At 36.6% G+C, this 12,865-nt stretch overlaps 2 protein-coding genes across 7 annotated transcripts; one reads left to right on the top strand and one right to left on the bottom strand.

The window, feature by feature from the left end:
• Positions 1 to 2: 2 nt before the first annotated feature.
• On the top strand, positions 3 to 12,802 carry LOC122522617 (nuclear protein localization protein 4 homolog). 3 transcript variants are annotated; one of them, XM_043643837.1, is made up of 14 exons: positions 3 to 93; positions 280 to 351; positions 829 to 909; positions 1,003 to 1,207; positions 1,281 to 1,434; positions 1,518 to 1,655; positions 1,720 to 2,023; positions 2,123 to 2,260; positions 2,355 to 2,502; positions 2,609 to 2,769; positions 11,858 to 12,009; positions 12,070 to 12,208; positions 12,275 to 12,594; positions 12,685 to 12,802. In XM_043643837.1, exons 2-14 carry the CDS (start codon positions 331 to 333, stop codon positions 12,689 to 12,691), a joined length of 1,968 nt encoding a protein of 655 aa, XP_043499772.1. In that variant the 5' UTR covers positions 3 to 93; positions 280 to 330; the 3' UTR covers positions 12,692 to 12,802. The 3 variants fall into 3 exon arrangements, with proteins under 3 accessions (XP_043499772.1, XP_043499774.1, XP_043499771.1); XM_043643839.1 differs by lacking the exon at positions 12,685 to 12,802 and having other exon boundaries at positions 1,003 to 1,180; positions 12,275 to 12,604; XM_043643836.1 differs by lacking the exon at positions 12,685 to 12,802 and having other exon boundaries at positions 12,275 to 12,604.
• LOC122522619 lies at positions 3,297 to 12,027 on the bottom strand. Of its 4 annotated transcripts, none has more exons than XM_043643842.1 (4): positions 10,666 to 12,027; positions 8,134 to 8,439; positions 7,450 to 7,599; positions 3,297 to 7,296 (listed from the first exon to the last, which is right to left on the bottom strand). In XM_043643842.1, exons 2-4 carry the CDS (start codon positions 8,437 to 8,439, stop codon positions 5,941 to 5,943), a joined length of 1,812 nt encoding a protein of 603 aa, XP_043499777.1. In that variant the 5' UTR covers positions 10,666 to 12,027; the 3' UTR covers positions 3,297 to 5,940. The 4 variants fall into 4 exon arrangements, with proteins under 4 accessions (XP_043499777.1, XP_043499778.1, XP_043499776.1 ...); XM_043643843.1 differs by having other exon boundaries at positions 10,695 to 12,027; XM_043643841.1 differs by lacking the exon at positions 10,666 to 12,027 and adding an exon at positions 10,038 to 10,451.
• Positions 12,803 to 12,865: the final 63 nt, after the last annotated feature.

The following is a 12,865-nucleotide window of genomic DNA, read 5'->3' as shown; positions in this document are numbered from 1 at the left end:
TTCTTTGGACGGGGACGTGCATTGAAACGCGGGCTTTCTTTCCTCTCGACGTAGTGCGTCTCACAGGACTATTATTTTCTTCTTTAAACAAAGGTGAATTTAATAAAGGAAAATTAATTGAGATTAAACGCTCTTACAAAAGATAATACTTTTCAAATCTCTAACGGAATTCGACTAAATCCTCAAACGAGAGAGCGCCAAGAGGTTAGGGTATCGAACGTTGACTCGACAATTTTTTCGCGTCTCCTTAGGGAATTTTCTTTCTTTGTGTTTGCACAGGCAAGTGGAACAACGGATTGAACAGCTGATGTTTTACTCAACACCGGCGAAATGTCAAAATCAAAGCAAATCGTAAGTCCATTTTAGATTAATTATTAATATTCCTAGATAATCAACCGATACTTTTAACCCATTTTCTTCTCTCGCCCATTTTTTATGACCTAACGGTTATTTACTTTTTCGTATATAGTTAAAAGGTGATCATAAGCACGCGGTATTATTACAGTAACGTATTAGAAATTCCGAAACCTTGTGTCATCTTGGGATCTGAAATTTTTTTTTTTTCTTCTTTTTTCCCCTTTTTCATATTGCCTACTCATTCTTTACGGATTTACCTTAAATATGTTTACGCGCGCGCGTTTACTTAGATTTCAAATATTTTTAAATGTAAATAATCGATTTTTGTATAAATCTTATTAAAAAGTTTTCAAAAAATGTATGCAGAGAAAATTTATTGGTATCATCATTTATGTTCCATCTATTTGAAGAATTTTCAATTATTTTACAAATAAAATCTTTCTATTAATGTACATTTATTATTCTTTTTAGACACTACGAGTGCAATCATCAGAAGGAACTAAGCGAGTAGATGCTTGTTTATCGGATTCTGTCTTTACACTTTTTGAAAAAGTTAGTATTACTTATCAAACATCTTTTTAATCTTTAATAATTCTTTCGTACTGAAACAAGTATTAAGACTTTTATTGGTTTGTATTCTTTTAGGTGTTTACTGCTTTTAATTTGAATAGTCTTACCTTTGGACTATACAAGCAAAGAAATCGTCAAGATGAAATTATAAGTACTCGCAGTAAAACACTGTTGGAAACAGGTCTTTCGCATGGTGATATGCTCTATCTTGTGCCATTTAATGGTGCACAACTTTGGAATACTCCATCAGCCAGTAATAATTCACATATTTCTTCTGCAGGTTTGAAGCCTGTAGTATCTATAAGTATATAGTTTTATATAAAAAATCTACTAACATTTGAAATACCAAATAGGATTGAACGATGGAGGAAGCAATACAAACCGTATTGTGCAAAATTCAAATGTGATGGGTGCGCTTCGTAGCCTGCCAAATGTAGTCGAAGATGAAGTAGATGAACAATTGTGGAAGTTGGATGGAAAGATACAAAGAAAACGTGATGAAAAACTGTAAGTTAATAAAAAATCTTATATCTATCTTTAATAAGACAAAAGATATAAAATAATATATATTTCTTTTTTATTTTGTACAGTTGCCGTCATAGTGCAAAGGGATGTTGTGTACACTGCTCTCCTTTGGAACCCTTTGATGAAGTTTATATGAAAGAACAAAATATTAAACATTTATCCTTTCATTCGTTTCTTAGAAAACTCACTGCCGGAGTCGATAGGTAAACTCTGTATTATAAAATGTAAGATTATATAGAATTCTATTTGTGTTATTATTTTCTTCAGGGGCAAATTTTTACAATTAGACGACATATGCTGCCGAGTAAAGACTGGTTGCAAAGATCATCCTCCATGGCCTAGGGGTATTTGTAGCAAGTGTCAACCTAATTCTATTACTTTGAATCGTCAAACTTATCGTCACGTAGACAATGTCATGTTTGAGAATGCTAGTTTAGTTGAACGTTTTTTGAATTATTGGAGAAGTACTGGTCATCAACGTATTGGTTATTTATACGGAAGATATGAAATGCATACAGATGTACCATTAGGGATTAGAGCAGTTGTTGCGGCTATATATGAACCTCCGCAAGTAAGTATAATATATTAGAAAACAAAATAATATCGATTAAATGTCTATTCATGCAATAAAAATAATGTAATAATCGATACATAAATGGTTAATTTTTAGGAAAGTACAAAGGATTCTATAAAACTTTTGCCAGATGAAAAAGAGTCATTAGTTAATGAATTAGCTCGATCTCTCAACTTAAAAAAAATAGGATGGATTTTCACGGATCTCATAGCCGACGATGTGAAGAAAGGAACGGTACATTATACGTAGCCATGGCACATTTCATAACATAACAGAATTATTAGTCATGATAAAAAGTTATAATATACATAATTCATTATGTGTTTAGGTGAAACATGTCCGAAATATAGAGAGCCATTTCTTATCGGCGCAAGAGTGTATTATGGCAGGGTACTTCCAAAACCAATTTCTTAATCCTTGTCGTTTGTCACCCAGTGGTTATTATGGTTCTAAATTCGTAACTGTTTGTGTCACAGGTAAATTCAAAGAATATCATATGCTTACCATTATCATATACTGCAACACTAAAAAATATATTTTATGCTACATGCTTAATAATAATTTTATGGATACTATTTGCAGGTGATGATAAAAATCAAGTTCACATGGAAGGCTATCAAGTATCAAATCAATGTTCTGCGCTGGTACGCGATAACTGTTTGGTGCCAACGAAAGATGCACCGGAACTGGGCTATGTAATCGAATCAACCGATAAGCAATATGTTCCAGATGTCTTCTACAAGGTAAGTGATATTCTTTCTCTTGATTCCTAACAATTAATTTTATACCCTTAAAGACTTGTCTCGCTCGCACAATCGTATCTGCGTATACGTTGTTGTTCTCCTGGAGGTAGGTAAAGGAATGGTGTATTCAGAATTACGCAGAAAAGTTTTGAAAGAAAGGAATAGTTTATAACTCAATTTATCGATTAAAATTACATTTAAGTTGGGTAACGAACGTTCATCTCGTACGCATGTATAATGAAATAATAAAATTGTTTAAGCGAAGAACTTTACGGATACGTTTACCATAGACTATAAACAAAATTTTTCGATTCTTTTTTTAATAATGCTTATTAAGTCTTAACATAATAGAAAAATAGTGAGAGAGGGGTAGAGAGAGAGATAAAGAGAAAGAGAGAGAGAGAGAGAGAGAGAGAGAAAGAATAGGTAGAAAAGAATGAAATTGTAAAGAAGGGATAATGGGGTAAAGTAAATAGAATTAGGAGAAGGAATTCGAAGACTCGTGAGGAAAAACTTAATAAGAGTTATAGCCGCTCAATCGTTTTTAATTCGAACGCGAGGGGCGAATAAACCAATGTCGGTCGTTTAAGATCGATATTACAAGCTATGCGTTGTTACCTCATCACGTTCATAAAAATATATGTAGTATATATACGCGCGCGTTGGGATATTTTTATTTCATTTTTTTCTTGTTCTTTTTTTCATTTTGTGTATATAGAGATGAATTTGTAAGCGTTTGCTCGTTTCGGTGATACATATATATATATATATATATACGAACTTTGTTTTAGTATGTTTTTTCTCACTTAGTTAGAGAAAGAGAAAAAAAAATGTATCTATGCTATTATTCGGTTTTCGCTTTGTTTTCTTGCACCGAAACGAGAAAAGTTTACGCGAGAGCACGAGCACCCTCCTTATCGTCTTACGTATTTTTGTTTTTCTTGTGTTCATTTTGTATACGTATGTATGTATATGTGTATGCGTGCGTGCGTGTTTGTTGTCTACTTGTTGTGTAGTTTCTTTTTTGTGTTGTGTTGTTGTATACGTGTAATTTCTTATCTTTTTTTTTTTCATGTAATTATTCTAAAACGGCAATTCTTACATTTCGTTCGTCGCCGCGATGATGCGTTTCTATCGCACGCGACGCATTATTCAGCTAATCAACAAGTGTTAAAACTTTCAAGTTCAACATCGAATGAGGCTCTCTTCAAAAAAGGCAACCGCGACGACGAAGGCGTGCATATATGTATATACCTACATACGTGTGAGATTAATGTGCCTTGCCATTTTTTTTTTTTAAAGTCGCACATTTCATTCTTACACTTTCTTCTTCATATATATTTTTTTTTCTTTTTTTTTCTTTAGAAACGCGTCGCTCGCACACGTTTTACACGAGATAGTACGATATATAACGATGGGACTTTTTTTTTTGTTCTTTTTACGTGGGATTTAAACGAATACTATAACGCATTACATTATCGTAATACTTCGATATACAGTATCGAGGAATGATTTCGTTTAACGTGTGTATTATTTTGTGTATGTGTGTGTGTAATCGAATGTATGCGTGTATACGTATGCATGGCCGTGTGTTTGTACGTATGTATCCATTAAATTCCGTTCGTTTTGTCTTCTGCATCAGACGATGAGGCTTACGGTCTACATAGTAGTAGTTAGGCCTTGTATACATTTGCATTTTGAGATCTAAACTTAAATACACGTTAATTTACGACGACTTAAATTAGTCGACAGAAAGAGCAAAAAGGGAATAAACACTTGGAACACATTTCTCTCGATGAGACCTGACGAAATTTGTTTGTTTGTAATATTACTCGCTTCCCTGAGGAAAAACGTATACGTTAGAAATAATTTCTTTTGGTTGCTTTTCTTTCCCTTTTGGCTTCTTCCTCTTCCTTTCGGAATAGAACGATACGCGATCGTTTATAAGACGACTAAACGGAATAGTCTTCTTACTTGGCTACGTATCGTTCGGTAATTTCTTCTTCTTCTTTTTTTTGTTACTATTATTTTTTTTTGTTTTTAACTTCTAAAACGATCCTGCGTACGGAATCACAGTTACCGAATAATTCGAAGTTAAGCGCGTCTTTCGACCCTTATTTTATAAACCCCGACCTTAATGTGCTTTCTTTTTTATTCACGTGTATACGTGTGTACGTACACAGAGAATACACACACGTAAGCACGTGTCCGCATCCAAGGAAACATAAAAATAGACCCCCCCTCTCCAAAAAAAGAGAAAAAAAAGATCATCAGATTTCATAGTTATTTCCCGTTCACACGATTTTATACGATTTTTATACGATTTTATACTATCTACGACCTAAGACATCAGAAGCGCACGCCGAAGTTTCGCTGTCACGTTCTCTTATTCTTCTTCGTCTTCTTTTTTTCTTCCACTTACATTTCTACCACGTGACTTTTTTCACTCCGCAACGTGCGACACGCTCTATAAACTATACGTAGTAGCAATATATGCTTATAGCCAAAAATAAATGTTGAAACTCTTCTAAAACAAATACCGTACAGCTAGAAGTCGTATCGATATCACGATCGATCTGAGGTACGTATGTTTCGATCAAAGTCGTTATTGTAGACATAGAATCTTCGTGATTCTCAATCAATAGCAAAATATGGATATTTATTTTTTCTTCTTCTTCTTTTTTTAATCTTTCTTTTATCTTTTTTATCATTATCATCATCATTTTTTTAGTAGTATCAGCATCAATCTTCTCTAACACGTCCACGTTTAAAAATAGATTATTCAACATCTTTAGATTCTATTGTAAATAGTTAATTAAGTTGTGTGATTTCATACGAAGCATCGCGATTTGTTTTAAACTATATGTTGCGACAATGTCCTCCAATGAGAATTTACGTATGGAGACATAATATCTTTCCGTTAGATATTACGTATATACGCGCGTTATTCTCCATACATATTATCCTCGATAAGACGTATACCGACCCCAACCCAGATCAGACAGAAAAAAATCAATATGCATAAGAAGCCCGTGTTTCGTTTGCTTTTTTTGGTTTTCTCTTGGTGACACTGTCGCAACACTCTCCCTTTAGTTTATCTAGAACGGGAAAGAACGTAAGGTATGATTAGGTATTCGTTACCCTTCAGTACCAAACGTAATGGAGAAGCCGTTACAATTTACCACAGTTCGTAATTAGAATATTCTTAGTAGGCTTGCCAGTTTGATCACCAAACGTTGATATCTTTTCAACTAGTTCAAGCCCTTCCACAACGTGGCCGAAGATTCCCGTAAATCCTCGCATTTCTTGTAGTATGATTCGAAACTGTGAGCCCACCATACCAAGGTTGTCGTGACGTTTCTGCGTTCTTCTCATTCCTACGGTACCTCTGATCGCTGGAAACTTAGTATCATCCGGCATGAAGTAGCCATCTTCAAATATGCTCCTTCCTCCTCGGCCATTGTTAAGCTCGAAGTCTCCCGTTATTACGGACTCTCCTTCCCAACATTGAAATATGGTACATCCCTTGTAACTAATTCCAACTTCGCCGGTTACTAACATACTAAAATTCTTCACCATCTTTGGCGCGACATCCGGTCTAACTTCGATAACTATACGGCCGTGAGGAGATCCATTGACTTCGATATTGAAGTAATACAGCGGATAGGAGTTGGATGGGCCACGAAGAGACGCCGCCATTCCCGTGGACGGTGGTTGGGGAGATGAATGGACGGTTACCAGACTTGTCCCGCTAGCGCCAACTGCCTCTGACATAAACGTTGATTGTTGTTGCGGATGCAACATAGCATTCTGTGGTGCAGGTGGAACGGGTTTCACGGACGGCGAACCAGGTGGGATTAAAAGCTGCTGTTGAGATTGTGACTGCTGCTGTTGATTGTTTTGAGATGGCGGAGGAGGACCTTGATGAACGTGAATCGATCCAGGTGGAGCTTGTTGCGGGCCCATCATACTTGGGTGATACTCGATCGAACCATTTTGCATGTGTTGCTTAACGACATGTCTCGTGTACAATTGCGACATACAATAATTTGCAAGGAACAGTATAGGATTATGCGAAGCCATTGCATGATTAGCCAATCTACCATCATTGCTGGATGTTTGAGAAACAATCGATTCTCCAACATGTATACCCGCCAACGCTTGTTTTAAGGTCTCAAAGTTGAAAACAACTACGGAATTTCCTATCAAATCGTCCAGTTGACATTGCAACATCATATCTTGATACTTGGATTGTAACCTTTGCTTTTCGACGATTAATTGAGAGTGTAAATTATAAACGTCGCTAGGGTTGTCATAAACCGACAAACTGGCCTTTGCTTTTCCTAAAGTTTCACGAGCATCTGTAAGTTCTGGCAAATGACTCCAACCGTTATGTAGATCCGTTTCCACGTGTGTCTTCAAAGTAACGCATGCCTCCAATACTTTCATTAAGAATCCTCGTTGATGTACTGCCAGTCTTTGTATCTCGTTCGACAGCTTCCCCATGGCGACTAGTTCCAATTGGACCTATCGATAAGTTGTCGTTGTTGAAAGATTTTTTGTCGGCCTTTTGGTATTACAAGTGAAGGCACAATGCAGGATACAACTTACGATAATCAAAGATTATCTTTGTTTTTTGTTTTCCTTTATAAGAGAGAGATGGAAAAAGAAGCTACTTACCTCAGCTATAAGTTGTTCTTTGGCATCGATTTGCGACTTAATCTGATGTCCCGGATGTTCTTGAGGCGTTGCACAGGCTCTGCAAAGTGCCTTGCAACACGTTGCGCACCAAAAAGCCAAAGGCATCCCATGAGTGTGACAATTTTCACTCTACAAAGAAATGAATCTTTTACATTTGTTATATTACCGATCGAATTTTAAAATATTAGTAAAAGATAATGAAGGCTATGAAATAGATTAAATAAAAACAAGAGAGTTTTAAGATCAAAGTGATAGTAAAAGTCAAAAAGACAAAAAAAAATGAAATGTATAGGTGCAGCAAAAAGGGACAAAGTACGTTACAATATAAAGGAGAAAGGAACGTCATATAATGTGATCCTATTACCACGAGAATCTTTCTCGATATGGCTTCGTAACTTGCGCGGTACTCTCCCCTCCCTATCATGCACCTATGTGTTCAGGAATTTTGTTTTTAAGCAACTAAGAATAATATTAATGAAAGCAAATAGTCATAATTTAAAACCAAATACAGAAACAGATTTTTAAAAGAAAACTGGATTCTCTCTTACACACACATACATACACACACACACATTCTCTCTCTCTCTCTCTCTCTCTCTCTTTCTTTCTTTCTTTCTAGATAGGCGTGATATTTTTCTTTGCTTTACACAACTGATTTTATACCTTTCTTTCTTTTTCGACGCATTTATTAGATGTGTTCTTTAAATGAGAGAGGTTGTTTGCTAGAGTAAGAAGTGAAGAATAAGTCGGCAAAGAATCTGGTCTTTGATCACCCAGGTCGGTCCTCTTCCAACAATGAGCACAAAATAATTCACGCCCTTTCAACAAGTTGTTTTCTATGCAACGCAAGCAGAAATAGTGATGGCAACTAAGATATTTAGGACACAGTTCAACATCATTGAATTTCTGTTTGCAATAAGTGCAAAGCGTCAGCTCCTCTAAATCCGTCAATACACTTGGATCCAACATCTGAAAGCATAATAAAGTTATATTAATTTTATACAATCATAAAAAAAGAGCGATAAGACTACTTTGAGAAATTTTTCTTATTAAAAGAAAATATAATTGATTATTGGCTAACAAATGTTTGAAGATGACGACTATATAGAACAAAGTTGTTCCCCTTAACTTGGTTTACTCAAATTAATCAAATTTTATTTTATAAAGTAAAAGTATTTTACCTCTTGGCAAGTTTAAAAAAATTTGAAATAATGTCAACGAATAGACAATGTCTATTAATAAGAATAAAAAATTTTGTCACAGATTTCATTTTTGTAAAAAAATACAAGCGATATAATCATAATCCTAGAAATGATAGTGACGCATATTAGATATAGAATTTTTCTTTCGTCTCTCTCTTTTGATATGAAATGTAGTGCGTTTTGATTTCTCATTTGTTCAAATTACTAATACATAGTATTTATACGGTTAATATCTACCATAAAGTTAATTGATCTTTCATTCTTACTATTTTTTATTTTATTTAATGAAATAAAAAATTTAAGTAGATTATAAAATTACTCCTTTAAAAAAGACACTTATTCGGTTTTCAACTTGTTTATTTGCATCGAGACAAGAAAAGTTTATCTGAGAACGCGAGCACTTGTGTGCATGTTTTTGAATGTTTCACTTTACTTGCATACATATTTAACTAAGAAAAATAGTTAGATCGTTATTACCTTATAATCACTTCTTTTTTTATGAATAAAACAAAAACTACTTTGTCTGCATTCTATGTATGTCGAATTTTAAGGTTCAAACATTATATTGTGTCATTTCATACATTTTTCACTGGTCCTAATGCCATCGTATTTCCTCACAAATGATTCTATATATTTTTACAAATTGTTTTATCCATAAAAATAGTAGTACTATTACAATTGTAAGATTATTTCAAATGTGTATTCTTTTATCTTAAACAAAAGAAAATAAAAAAACAACGCGAGCACGTGGTTGCGTTTTTAAGCATGACACAATATCAAACTGAAAAACTTCTAACTCTTTCAGATGGTCCACAAAGGGAAAGTAGAACTTGATTATTTTCAATAGAATCTTTCTGATCTTTCTGTAAGGTTCCTTTTTTACGTTGAACGAATAAAACTCCAAAATTCTAGTTCTTCCTGGAAGGTTCTAGTAAAGACGTCATTGTGTATCGTGGAGCAGTCTATTTATCGGCGAAGTCATTACTAGACGAAATATTGGCAGGAACGTTGAAAAAAAATGTAATTTTTTCGTATATGATAAGCGCGTGCGCGTGAAATCGCGCCAAAACCTAGCCACAGTATTATCCCGGAAAGAACAACGAGAGAAAGAGAGAGGACGCGCGCGCGTACGTTTACGTGTATAGGATGAAAGAGAGAAAGTAATAGTTTCGATGGAGGGAGAAAGAAACAGGAAGGATTCGAACCGTCCAAGTCATTTAGAACTTTGATACGGAGTAGTAGTAGTTACTTGCTATTCGGCATTTATTAACACAACGATGTTTAACGCGAGAAGGAGGTTTGAAGTAGAATTGATAAGAAAAAAAGGTATCGTGTAAATTTAGTTTTCTATTGCTATTCGAATACCTCGTAATATAGATAGGCAGGAAAGCAGACAGGCGGCAGGCAGGCGGCAGGCATATCGTGGCGACAAGCTCCGCATGAGGAGAAACTAGTGCGCGCGCCTACCGAAAAAGAGAGAGAGACAGAGAGAGACAAAGAGAAAGAAAGAAAGACTAGCCGATAAACGATTGTAGGTCGAACGATGCGCGGATTCCCAAGCTTATCGGTCGGCGGCAAGTTCTCTCTCCTAAACGACTTAGAGATTCACAAAGTAGTTACTACGTGTCACAGTAGACCGAGGGAATCCGCGGGAACTTGGCTCCTCCTCCTACTCCTCTCTTCCTCTCGTCGTCACTTACGCGCGCTCCGTCTCGGTTCTCCCTCTCTTCCCCCACCAAACACGTATTTTACGCGCGCCCGCGCGCCATATTGCCTTCCCGCTTACGTAGAGAGAGAAAGAGAGAGGAAGACAGACGTGTATGCTCATACATGCTCTCTCTTTATTCTATATCTATATTACTCTCACCCTTTCTCTCTTTCTCTCTCCTTATTATATGCATCTATGTAATAAAAGAAAGAAAGAAGGAGGTAAACTCTTTCTCTTATAAAAGACACTGTCTTCTTCTATTAGAATCATCTAAATGCTTCGTACCGTGTATACGTTCGTGATCGTCTCCTTACCGCGCGATGGAGGCTGATCGTTGACACTCGTCACTCTCGATATATAATATCGTTGTAAGGATGCTTATATCTTCTCGTTATTCTTTCACTCCGGCACATACGATCATATTTTAATTTACATCGGGATTGACATAGCGCGAAATCCCACTCGCGAATATTTAGACGCAAACTAGTTGCCGTCGTTGTCGTCGTTGTCGTCGTTGCCGTCGTCGTTGTTGCCACTGTTGTCTTCGCGTGGTCGTTTTCGGAGCGATAGTACCGGTGGGCTGTACGTTGTTTTTTTTGTCGTCGTTCTAATCTTCGTCACTGTCACTCGTTGCCGTTGTTGTTGTCGCTGTTATCGTTGCTGTCGTCGACGTTCCGTCACTGTCACCGTTGCCGTCGCTGTCGTTGTCGCCGTTACCGTGCTCGTCGTCTTCGTCGTTTTTGTCGTCTTCGTCGTCTTCGTCGTCGTCGTCGTCGTCGTCTCCTTTCCTCTCTTGCCGTGATACCCTAATAGTTGTGGGGGGATTTTTTTTTTGCTTGCTTATGTTTGTTTGTTTGTACTATTCGCGTTCAACAATGTTTACGCTTTTTTATCGAACCTCGTGAGTTATTGTGGATAACATAACGACGGCGCGCCGGTTAACGCGGCGTTGCTCCAGCTTTTAGCTCGTGCAAACGTTTTGCCACATCATGATGTTTGGTTCACTAAACTAACCACTAGCATGGCGGCGACGACCGACCGACCGACACACGCACTACACCGCGCACTCCTTCGCTTACGCTGTTGCTCTTTCTCTCTCTCCTTTTCTCACTCTTGCTCTCCTCGTCTTCTCTATTCTGCCGTCTTTCTTTCTCTTTCTCCTATCTCCTTTCCGCTATCAACCAATCGGCCAGCGATATTTCGCGTGCGTCATTTGGACGATTCCTCGCATTGCGGCGACACTATCAGCCTTACTTCGAATCTTCCACGCTCCCCCTTCTCGATTTTTCTTCCTCATGTCCTGCGCGTGCGCGTGCATTTCATTCATTCAACGCCAATAGATTCGCCTTAATGTTTCGCGATTCCAAATTTTTCCCGCCCTTCCTATATTTCTTTACATTTTACACATATATATTTTATTTACTTATGATATTTATTTTATATCATTTTCTTTTATTTCTTTTTTTTTTGTTTTCAGGAAAAAGATAGCTACGGCAATGAAGTATCAAGGCTAGCAAGACCTCTACCCGTGGAGTATTTATTAGTGGATATACCTGCATCCACCCCTCTTACTCCCCAATTTACATTTTATGCAAACGATGATATTACTCCGTTCCTTATTGAAAACAGGTAATGCGATGCTAATATTTAGCCTAAGAAGAATATAATAATACGATTATTTGATTTCAGATTAATTGATGGACAAGTTCAAGAGTTTCGTTCGTTGTGCACTTATATGCAGCAGTTTAATTCGGACCAATTTTTGGAAGCTATTTCAGATTTCCACTTGCTTTTGTTTATTACAACTATGGATATGTTACCCATGAAGGTATACCCATTAATATATCTTCGTTAACGTGAACTGAAAATTGAATTTATTTTGATTAAATTTTAGGATCACATGGGACCATTGCTCGAAGCTGTGCGCACTAAAAATAAACAAATAGCAATTGAATGGTCACGTTCCGAACATTGGGCCACGGTGGAACAATTAATATCAGCTAGTGCAGCATCTACGTCGCAAGTTACGCAAGTACCGTTTAATAGCGGCATGGTTAGAGCATCGTCTTCCCTGCCAGCAGCTAGTTCTAGCGTAGCCGTTGGCACGGAAGCTGCTGCTAATTCATCTGCCGATCAAGAATTATGGACCTGTCCTCATTGCACTTTTATCAACGGTGCAGAATTTTCAATATGCGAAATGTGCAGTCTACCAAGGTACACCTAGATGAAGTCTCCATATTTTACAAAACATTGTGTGCTCTTTTAAGGGTGTTCTCTTTAAAAATCATTAATTTACTTCCGCAGGATTTGACTCATCCTGTATCCTTACGGATATTATGATTGTTTTCTACGCATCTTTGGCCTTATTTATGAGTGAATAAAACAGACAAAAAAAAATAAGAAAAAAAATATCGAGCAAAAATACATATTTCCGACTAACACTAATGCACTATCCTGCTTTTTTGATCTAATAATTATTCGTTTA

Source organism: Polistes fuscatus, unplaced genomic scaffold (genome assembly GCF_010416935.1).
Source record: "Polistes fuscatus isolate 324 unplaced genomic scaffold, CU_Pfus_HIC Scaffold5, whole genome shotgun sequence".
Classification (NCBI taxonomy): domain Eukaryota; kingdom Metazoa; phylum Arthropoda; class Insecta; order Hymenoptera; family Vespidae; genus Polistes; species Polistes fuscatus.
This window is presented reverse-complemented; position numbering and strand designations above follow the sequence as displayed.

Excerpts from the sequence above, each read along its gene's own strand:
- LOC122522619 (XM_043643841.1), bottom strand. The coding sequence starts at position 10,091 with ATGCCTGCCGCCTGCCTGCCGCCTGTCTGCTTTCCTGCCTATCTATAT. Across the intron at positions 8,440-10,037 it reads CTGCCTATCTATATTACGAG|ATGTTGGATCCAAGTGTATT; the intron begins GTATTCGAATAG and ends TTATGCTTTCAG. Across the intron at positions 7,297-7,449 it reads AAGAACAACTTATAGCTGAG|GTCCAATTGGAACTAGTCGC; the intron begins GTAAGTAGCTTC and ends ACTTATCGATAG.
- LOC122522617 (XM_043643836.1), top strand. The coding sequence starts at position 331 with ATGTCAAAATCAAAGCAAATC. Across the intron at positions 910-1,002 it reads TCTTTACACTTTTTGAAAAA|GTGTTTACTGCTTTTAATTT; the intron begins GTTAGTATTACT and ends GTATTCTTTTAG. Across the intron at positions 2,261-2,354 it reads ACGATGTGAAGAAAGGAACG|GTGAAACATGTCCGAAATAT; the intron begins GTACATTATACG and ends TTATGTGTTTAG.